This window comes from Pochonia chlamydosporia, chromosome 7 (assembly GCF_001653235.2).
Source record: "Pochonia chlamydosporia 170 chromosome 7, whole genome shotgun sequence".
NCBI lineage: Eukaryota > Fungi > Ascomycota > Sordariomycetes > Hypocreales > Clavicipitaceae > Pochonia > Pochonia chlamydosporia.
The window spans coordinates 277,028-288,124 of record NC_035796.1 but is presented as its reverse complement, the minus strand read 5'-3'; the positions used below and the strand labels follow the sequence as shown (position 1 = coordinate 288,124).

Below are 11,097 nucleotides of genomic sequence, written 5' to 3'. Positions count from 1 at the left end.
CATGGTTGACGTGGCGGGCAGCGTGACATGGGGCTTGGACATGTTCTTAGGGCTTGAGGGCTGGGTCGAATGAAGAAAAATGGCAGAGACATACGACTATGAGCATTTTGGATAGTGGATGGCTGCATCGCTTTGTGGATTGATGCGAGGTATGTGTGGTGTGGTGTGGTGTGGTGGTCGAGATTTGATGGCATTTCGGTGGCAGATTTGAATGTTTCTTGTGGGTTAGCGGCTCTGTTGCTGCATTGAAACCCCAAAACGGCCAAAACCCAGACTGGAGGAAGGAAGGACTCGCTAAAGTGGAGGTACTGGAGGTACTGGAGGTACTTTGGGGTACTTGGATCAGTTGAGAGTATTCAATGTTGACTTGAGGTGAACGGTCAAATTACGACTCGATCTTATTTGTGCAATCTCCCTCATCATTCTTTGACCACACCCTTGGGATTGACGGGAGATTTGGTGATTTGAGTTGTTGCACTTGTGTGCGTACCCCATCAACCCATGTCCCCGTTCTGCCCGGGCCGAGTCTCCAATTCTTGTATGGAGTCCAGCCTGGGGCATTCAATTAGCTTCTCGCTGGCCACACCTCCGTGTCCATCATCAATCTTGGTCGGTGGCGTTGATGGTTTTGCCCCAGCAGAGCTCCATGTCTACTAGCTTCGGGTTGCAAGTGGCATCGAGCTTCAAGTCCCAGCCATCGAATCAGCACAGCAAAGTCTGATGTCGCTGGCAAGGAAGCACCAGACCAGACGCCAAGCACCAAAGTATTCGACCTGACGTCTGGTACCAAGAGTCAGTACCCGCTTGTCCCTGCTCCTCGGGCGACCACTTTGAGCAGAACCGGCCCACTTGAGCAGTTCCCCAGGCGCAAGTCTCCAGTTCCTGTCAAGTCTGGTCACCACCAGACCGGACCATCATTGATGGAAGCGACTCGACCAGACCACCACACCAGGTTGACGGCATCAGTCCTTGCCAGGCCCGACATGGTCAAGTGTCTGGCGTCTCGCGCTGGAGCTCATATCCATTCCCAGTCGGGTCTCACTCTGCGCTAACTTGAAGCTGCCGCACACCCACCTTTTCTCCTAGTCGTGCCAGATCTGGCGCTTTGTCGTTTGACGACGAACCTCTTTCTTTTTTCTCTTCTCCCTTTGTTCATCTACAAAGCCCATTCCGGCGCCTGCAAGACTGCACGTCATTCCTCTTATTTGTGCGCACAGAGAGTCGAAGCTACGATTTATTTCCTTTGCACTGCAGAATACAACTTGACGCCAGTCTGCCCCCGAAAGCTGTCCGGTTCGTCCGCAGGCCCGCTTCGCCGCATCTCTACGGACGTACTCTCGACGACTGCCCGCTCCGACACATCCGTCACGTACCTAGTTATACCCGGAGCTCCAACTGCTTTCCAGATTCACCCGACCCCTTTGTCGTGGCATTCTGGGGAAAACGACCTTAACTGCCGGCATAGTCGGATCGGTGCATAATCGGAAATTTATCTCGGCAGGCAGCCCAGTGCTGCGAGCCTGCTGTTGACCACCGATTAGAGCGGCCGACGAAGCATCATAACGCGAGAATTACAATATCTTACTTTGTACCTGGCACACAACTTGATTTGGTCATGGCAGGCCGCCGCTGTGCCTGCCAGTGACAGCCCTCGGGGATGATCAATCTCTTGTAAGACGACGTATGTTTTGGTTTACTCCCATTGCGAGTAATGGTGCTCGCTAGCGCACAAACTAATACGATATCGCTCTGCAGCATTTGTTAGATCGGGTTGTGCTCTCAGGTATAAGCTGAGTTTCCGGGCCAAAAGAGATACATGCACATCATGGCCCTTCTCAACCCGACGTTTCTACTTGGTGTGCTCGTTCTGCTGTACCTCTCGTCGTTTGTACTGTTCGCGGTTGTTCGAATCCTCACCGGCGTCTCCATCCAACGCATTGGATATTTGTCTCTACGCCGACTAGCATATACCCCTCGAGATGGATGCAGAGTAGAGATTAGGGGGCTGGGCCTCAACATACACCGTCCCACCTTCGCCCAGCCAACTTGGATAAGTCTCGTGTTAAACGAACTTGTAGTGACAATCGACATACGCGAGCTCCATGGCCACAAGACTGCCAGAAAAGAAGCAGGCGGCGATGACGAAAAATCCGAAAACGAAGCCCCTCCCGTTGAACCAGTGCCGCCGCCCAAATCGCAACCCCCACCGAGAAATGGCAAGCCTGAATCTCGAAGCGAAACGTGGGAAAAGCTTGCCAAGCTGAAGGAGAGAATAAAAAAGCTGCATACGAATATTCGGTGGCTGCGAATGATTGATGTGGTGGCTACCAACTCGACTATTAATATTGTGGATGTAGGTAGCATCCAGGTTGGAAGCTTTACCGTGGCTGTGGACACGAGGCGGAAGATTGTTGATCACGCTCGACTCTTCAAATTTCACGCCAGGAAAAAGGATCAGCGACAAGCCGAGTGGATTATATCCCTTCGCAGCGTCCTTTTCACCGCCGAGGGCAGCGAGTCGCTTGAAGTTCTGGACCACTGCTTACTCAATGTTCATGGATTCTTGTACGAGTCGAGACAGGGCCTTCGCGATGCAACCATTTCCCTGAAACTCGGTCGGGTTCATGTGCCCTACGACGACTTGCATATCTGCTCACGTCGATTTAAGGAATGCCGAAGAGGACCACAAGTCGTTGACTTGGACGAACCCGTGGATATCGTCCTCGAGAATGTCCCTGAAGAGGTGGATGAGACGGGTGCTCACAAGGATGAACTGATGAAATCTGTAGCCGATTCGAGAGAATTTGTCAGCTCAATCCTTCGGGGCATCAAGGAGGTCCAATTTGCCGTCAGCTATGTTGGCATGACCAAGAAGATCGAATCTGTCAAGCCTGAAGGGTCACCGATGCTGCTCAACGCGTCTATGAAGGAAATCGGCATCGACTTGCACCGCCTGGATCCGAAATCACCTGCTCATCGGATGTACTTTTCGCCAAAAGATATTGCTCATGAAGCTCTGGCAGCCGCACTCTCCCTCTCCGTAGGAATTGACGATGGACACGGCAATCCCCAACGACTCCTATACATACCTATGACTACCACCACCGTCAGAACTACCCTCCCATCGAAAACGATCCAATTGGCTCAGGAAGGAGTCATTGGAGAAAAGAATGCCAATATCCTATTTGCCAACTCAGTCATCACCTCACCGTCAGTGGATCTGGATCCCGCGCATCTCCCTCTTCTTATTGCCATGATGCAACCCAAACCAAAGGCACCCAAAACCTCTCGCGTAAGAAAACACAGCGTCATCTCTAGACTCCTTCCAAAGGCAAACATAAAATTTTCAATGCATGAGCCTGTTCTTCGCATGAAGCTCAAGCCGTTGCAGGACACCGAGGACCCAGATGATTTCGATCTCATTATTTCGTCCATCTCCTCCGTTTCGATGGACGTCGAGTCGTCACACTCGACCTTGGAAGACATGCATTACTTCCTAGATGGCGCAATGCGATTGCAATCTCACCACTTGTACTATCAAACCTGCACAGGTGATAGGTTCAACCTGATTACAACAGAGTCCTTCGATCTCAAGGCCCATTTAGCAGCCCGGCCTGACGTTTGCGTTGAACTAACAGGGAACATCCAATCTTTTGGAATTAGCATGGTGCGACCTGAAATAACCGACGGTCTTCGCCAGATTGTTCGACAGCTTCGCATCGACGTGGAGCCAGAGAAGCGATTCAAATCAAAGACGGCAAAGAGTAAGAATTTCCTGCGGTCGATGCCTGATTGGCTGGTCAGGTACCAGATTGAAGCCACGGACTTCAATATCGAAGTTGCTGGCGTGGATGAGGATATCTCAGATGATACCAGAGGTGTTTCCGTACACTTGGACTCATTCTCTGCGGAATACAGAGCGCATCGTTTGGATGGTCTCCAGCGACGGCCAGGCAGACGGCGGACACACAGCAGGTCTATTACGCAGTCCGATTCGGACCTGACGCCTTCGCCCGCATCTCCTCGATTCAAGAAGAAACCTCAAGTCACAGGAGATGGACGCCGACTTGCACTGCATGCAAAGGGAATCGAGGCCCAAATTGTTGAGGCGTCAGATCGTCTGGAGCTTGAACCATTTGTCAATGTTCCTCGACTTGAACTGGCCTTTTCGGCTACGAGTGATAACCATGGCCCAATTTTCCATGTCCAATCTATGATCAAGACAGTCATGCTGCAATACTCTCTTTACAGACACTACTCAGTGGGCGTTGCCGTCTTGACGTTACGAAAGGCGTTCATGCGAACCAGCCGAGATGTGCCCCGACCTCGACAGCAAGGAACCTATGATGGGGACCGTCTCCAACTCCCCCGTAGCCCAGGAATTCCTGATGCGGACGGATCTTCTACGATACCACCAGAGCTAATCACCATTGATGTCAAGGCAGCCTTGCTTCAAATCAAAGCTGAGATGCCCCACGAGCCCCTGATGATGTTGCGCGTTTACGGGCTCGAAACTGGACGACACCGATGGTCCACGCCCTTTTTATCATCCAAGGTTATCAGGCTTTATGTTGAAACGCCACGCATGCACCAAGTGTGGTCGAGGATGATTGGCATCAAGCATGGTCGAGTGGACCTCCGCGAATCGAAGCACAAGTCACCTCAAGGTGGCTATGTAGAAGAGAAGATGATAGATGTGGCAACAGAATCCCTTCGTATTGCCGTACCACATGAGGTCATTGTGGCTCGCATTACGGACAATTTTATCAATGTCGTAAAGTCTGTTCAGCAGCTTCACCATCGATTCAAGACTGGCACCAACGAATACATTCTTGAGAAGAAGCCCGAGGGACCCAAACATGTGCCAAAGGTCTCTATTCGCTCGCGGAACTTCCTGTTTGAGCTCGAAGATGGTGCGTTTGAGTGGAAACTTGGTATAATCTACCGCACAGGACGGGTCGAGCAGACGCAGCGACTGGCTCGTGAAGAAGCCTTCCGAGTCAAATCTAAGAAGGTCCGCGACGAAGAAATACGCAAGGGTGGTGGAAAACTGCGTGCTCGATCGACATTCCCTCGCGGCCGCGGTGAACATCCAGCCTCGTCCTGGTTCAGGAGCAGAAGTGCGGACGCCTACAAAGCCGACGATACTGGACACAAGATTAAAGGCGGCACTATGCCCAGATATGATCCAGACCGAGAACACGTAGGAATTCACGGGAACGCCAAGATATCTGAAGATGAAGCGCATACCTCTCTCCATAGGTTCAACGCGCAATCCTGGAGAAGGCGTATTGATCAAGCATACGAGACGTCACGGCAAAGCATGCGGGAGCTGCGGGATATGTTTTGGGGCCCAAATCACTTGCCCGATGATGTTGAGGAGACCGAGAACATTCTGGAGGTGCCTCAGCGCCCTGCTCTCATGTCTGCCCTGGTGTCCGACCTCCAATTTATGATCGACAAGCCGACGTTTGCTATGAAGGAACTGCCTGATTTTATCCACAAAGTCGGAAAAGGAATGCCAAAGGACATGCTCTATGGTCTTCTCGTGCCCATGCACGTCGCGATCCAAATGGGCGAGGCTCGCATGACGTTGCGCGACTACCCTCTGCCGCTGTTGCATATCCCGGGTCTCAAGACTGGTCAATCTTCCAGAATGCAATCAGTATCTCTAAAGGCCAATTTCGTATTAGCGGAAGAGTTCAGAGGACATGAATCAACAAGAAAAGTCAGAGTCAACGTTGTACCGCCTCGAAGCAGCGATCCCATGTCATCCAACGAGGGGAGCTTTGCAATCGAGGTCCGAAGAACCATTGGACCAGTCAAGTCGTTTTCAGAAGTGTTTATGGACATTAACACGGCCTTGCCAACACGAATCACTTGGGGTCCCTGCTACCAACCGGCCATTCAAGATATGATGATGGTCATTGAATCATTTACCAAACCACAAGTTGACCCATCTGAGCGCGTCGGCTTTTGGGATAAACTTCGTCTCAACACCCATTCTCGTGTCCATGTTGCCTGGAAGGGAGATGGCGACATGCATCTATCCCTCAAAGGCACTCGAGATCCATACCAAGTCACTGGAAACGGGGCCGGTTTCTTGATGTGCTGGCGCAACGATGTTAGATGGCACATAAACGCGGAGGATAACCCGAAACGATTCATGACTGTGGACAGTGGCGAGTACGTGCTTGCAATTCCTGACTACAGCCATCAAGTTCGTGAAGCTGCCCGACGTCGAAATCTGGAGCACGGACATATAACTGAGGACACATTCAAAGACGGCGCCATTTTCAAAAAGGTCGTCATGAAGCTGTCCGGAAAAGTGCAATGGATGGCGGGTTTACTATTTGAGCGCGCCATTGAAAACGGAGAGAGGAGTTTCTCGTTCAAGCCTCATTATGAGGTGGTGCTGAAGAACCCCATCTACGCAAAACCCGATGACGATGGCCTGCCGTATGACGCGATGAGAGGATTCAGAAGTCGACATATACATCTCTCAATTGCGGTTCGTGCGCCTGTTGACCGAGACTGGATGTCTGAAAACACAGAACCATCTAGGAGCTACAACACTGTGCATCTTACGCCTCGATTCTTTACCCATTTCTTCCAGTGGTGGGGACTCTTTGGTCAGCCCATGTCGCTTCCTATCCGACAAGGTAACCTCTGGCCCGGGCGAGAAAAGAGTAGCAAGAAGTTTGGAAGGCATCTCGCGACTGTCAAATACAACCTTCTCTTGGCTCCCTTGTTCCTCAGTCACATCTACAAGCACAAAGATGCGGAAGACTACGCCGAGAACGCTGTTTCCGCGACTGGTCTCAAGGTCCGCTTTGACAGTTTCATGCTTGATCTGCACCAAAGAAGGGAGGAGTTTAACACGCTCGCCAAAGGAAAGAATACACAGAGCAGGACCTCGGGGATTAAGATTCATGCGGCCCAACTTGACCTTGCCAATGCCGATGTGCGTGCGGTTTCCGCAAGTCTGAGAGGCACGACCACAGAAGCCATCAAAAAGGGATCCATCTCCTCTCTCATTACGGATCAGGACGACAAGCCTGACTTGACACGATTCACCATCCCCGATAACGATTTTAGCTGGATTGACATGGATGACTTCGTGGAACTGGACTGGATCCTACCAACCGAACCTCACCCAGATACCAAGATCTTACCGCTTGCGTTCGCGCCCCGACTGACATACTTCCGACAAACTGATATTGGCGGCATCATTGCTGGAGACCCTACAAGGACAAGCCCCTTTGGCAATGAGCCAACACATTTCTGCATCATGACGCACGATGACGATCCAAAGCGCGTACAAAGTCAATTGATTCAGGAGCGATTGGATCAACTGGCCATTCAGATGCAGACCCATAGTCGGGACATTGGCGAAGCAGAGTTGAAAGTGATTCAAACTAATGGGGACGATCCTGAGCTTGTGGACAATTTTGACGCGCTGAGAAAGCATTCCGGTGTTCTAAAAGACAAGGAAATATTCCTGAAAACCATGCTTGACCAGATGCAATGCAAGTCACGCACTAATGGAAACGGGTATAGAAGACCATCAGAGCCGTCCTCAGCATCGAGTTCCGAAGACATTGTCAATATGCCGGCCACAACAGAATTTGAAAGCGAGTTCAAGAACCGGTTCGTCATTCACAATTTGCAGTTGAAGTGGAACAACTTGTTGCGAAATATTGTGCTCCGATACATCCACCAAAACAGCCAACGACGTGGTTTTATCTACTACCTGTCGCGACCTGCGGTTAAATTCATTCTGGATATTGTTGAGGAGCAAAATAGAGCCAAGGCCAACAAAGCCACTAAGAACGGTGCCGCGCCGTCAACGACGACTGGCAGTACATCGTCGCCAAATCCTAGTGTGCCCGAAAAGGATAGCGGCACCGACCTCGAGGATCGCATAAAGAGCATCCTTGGAGACGGTAAACGTTTCACCAACACTAGCTTTGACATTAATGGTGACGTGAATTGCGGTACGATTGAGGACCTGGAAAGCGGCATTGCCAAGGAATTCAGCCCGCAGAGCAGCTACCATGTTCGATTGATAGCACCGCAGATTCAACTTCAGAGCGAGAAGAATAAGAAGCACGTCGTTCTTGTCACTGCCAAGGGTATGGAGCTCAAGGTTCTCGAGGTCATGGACAAGGAACGAATCTCTGATTCCGTCAGCGGTCTGGTCCAGCGCCGTTTCCTCGTCAACATGGACAGCACACAGTTCTTTGTTACCCACCAGAAATGGTTTCTCACGAGTCTGGTTTCCATGTATGCGGGCAGCAAATATGGTACGCCAAATGGGTCTGCTTGGCCGCCGTGGGTTCCCATGGAGGTCATGTTCAACTTTCAAGCCGACCCATTCGGGTTCAAGCGAGTGGTTCAAAAGACATCAGCCATGCTCCGTTATGACAAGTACAACAACTTGCGCTTGAAGTACAATGACGAAGTCAACGAGGATGATGGAGAGAATGTTGCTTCCAGCGAAAATGTCGAATGCCGCTCTGACAATCTGTGGGTCGAATTCCCACAAGCGAGAGCTCTTTGCAACAGTTCTCAGTACTACGCCATGTACGTTATTGTCCTGGATCTTTTGATGTACAGCGAACCGCTGGAGAAAACTCGCAGCGAGCGACTGGAGAAAATTATGCTTGCATCGGACTTTAGTGACCTGAGTGGAACACCGCAAATGGTCCAGAAACTTCAGGAACGCATCAGACAACTGGAGGACATTAAGGGTCATTTCCAGGTCTACTCCAAGTATCTGGACAAAAAGGGGTGGGAGGACAGACTGGCACTGGAGCGAGATTTGGCCGCCTGCGAGGACGAACTTTTCTTCATGATGAAGGCCATTACCACGTCGCAGCGCAAGTTTGAAATCGACAGTGACACGAGTGCGTTGCTGAAGTGGAGCATCTCGGCGCGAGATATCGTGTGGCATCTCATCCAGGACTCGACCGAGCCACTTGTTGAGCTGCAGCTCAAGGACGTCGAGTACGACCGCACTGATAACTCTGATGGCTCTCACATAAACTTGATTCGCGTTGGCAAGGTCCTGGGCCTCAATTTACTGCAAGACGCTACGTATCCCGAGATCATTGCGCCATATAGCGAGCACGACAAGAATGCCATGCCAAACACGGGCGACCAAGACATGATTCGCGTTTACTGGCACATGCTGGAAGCAATTGCAGGAATCCCGGTCATGGATCGGTTCGAAGTCAATCTCGTGCCCATGAAGGTGCAGCTAGAGCGAGAGGCTGGCAAGCGGCTGTTTGAGTACATCTTCCCTGGCATGGATGGAGACAAGGGGGCAAAGGACGATTCACCCCTCATGGTCAAGCACCAAGCTCCGAGCCTAGATGACGAAGATGTTGATTCTGTGAACAGTTCAACTAGTCGCTTAGCGACACCAGCATTAGACAAGGACTCGTCTGGATTCACGACGCGGGCAGGATCATTGGAACTTCGCCTGCGGCCTACACTGACCTCGAACAACGGCCAAGATGGCAGTCCGAAGAAGACGCTCAGTGTCAACAGCTCCGAGGGAGGTGGTCACGCATTCCGACTGTTCCGCTCTGGCCACACGGGGAAGACGATGCTCTCCAAGAAAGCGTCCCACGAATCACTTCGAGGCGCTGGCACTCCCCGACCTGGCGTCATTGTGCGATCGTCTACGGGATTCTCGTCAAAGGACAGCAAAGACTCTACGGAAACCAAGAAGGGGTCCCGTTGGCGAGGCGGAAAGACACAGGCAGAAGACAAGCAGCAATCGGATGACCTCACTAAGATGATTAACCGAGCGAGCAACTACATGACATTTGCATACATTCGGATGCCGTCTGTGGTGCTTTGTCTGAGCTACAAGGGCAAGGATCAGCGCAATTTCGAAGACGTGCATGACTTTGTCTTCCGACTCCCGACGATTGAGTGGCAAAACAAGACATGGTCCAACCTGGACCTGGCGCTTGCGCTCAAGAAGGCTGTGGTAAAGGCATTAATTTCACACACTGGAGCCATTATTGGGAACAAGTTCTCCAAACACCGACCCAACGCCGAGCAGCGTAGCAAGCTACGAGAATTGGCGAATAGCTCCGTTCTGATCACGCCATCGAATTCATCCCAACATTACGCGGCGAGCATCAACGATAGCGACGACTCGTCTAGTTTCTATGGCACCTCACCAATCGACTACTCTCGCTCTCCGCCGCGTTCCACCCGTGGCAGCACGCATAGCAGCATACCCGCGCCCCGATCCGCCAGCCGGAGCAGCAGTGTGGCCAGCGGGCGATCGTACCGGACGGGCGGCTCGTCACATACCGGTCCCAGCGCGCCTAGTTTCCTCGCCATGACGACTCCCCCAACGCCAGTCGAAGGACGCAACGAAGCAGGCCTCGGCATTGACTTGCTTCGGCCGTCCTCCAGTGGCGGGTTCACCAACTCCAACCACCGGCGTGCCCTCCGGAACATTGGCGGAGCAGACAGCCGGCCGTCCACCAGCGCAGGAAGTATTGAATCAGGAGACCGCCGAAGAAGCGGCGCAACCACTCTTAGAGACAGACTCAGTGCCTTCACAGGCAGGAAGCGTGAAAGCAGTGGCTTACAAGACGAAAGTAACGATGTGGCTGGCGATGATGAAAGTACAAAAGATGGGAAGACGCCGCGCGGAAAGCGGTTAAGCTGGGCACAGGGGCGGACCAAAACGGGTTGACAAGGGACGTGATCGTTTTGGTTTACTATACATATATAATTATTTGTTTTTTGAGCAAGGCGTTGTTTTGACGGCTTAACTGGAAGCCAGTGAAAAGGGCGGCTTTTGTGCTTTTGGGGATGGATGTATGCATTGTATGCATGATGGGTGGATAGGTATTTAGTTATTGAGCGAGGCTCTTTTTTGTTGTCTTCGTGCTGTGTTGTGTTGCTGTGATGTGATGTGTGTATTGTATGTGATGAGGTTTAACACCCGGTCCACTCTCAGATACACGGACATAGGTTGCCATTTCTTAATGAAGAGTAACTTTTTACCTGGAAATAGCGTAACTAAGTTGCAGTCTTCATTTAATATACGGAGTTTGGTAGATG

General features: G+C 51.5%; 1 protein-coding gene across 1 annotated transcript; it reads left to right on the top strand.

Moving 5' to 3' along the window:
• Positions 1 to 1,825: 1,825 nt before the first annotated feature.
• Positions 1,826 to 10,726, top strand: VFPPC_06970 (hypothetical protein; the record flags this gene model as incomplete). Its single annotated transcript, XM_018285911.2, has 1 exon — positions 1,826 to 10,726. The coding sequence occupies one exon, from the start codon at positions 1,826 to 1,828 to the stop codon at positions 10,724 to 10,726; it is 8,901 nt and encodes a 2,966-aa protein (XP_018140106.2).
• Between the last annotated feature and the right edge of the window lie 371 nt (positions 10,727 to 11,097).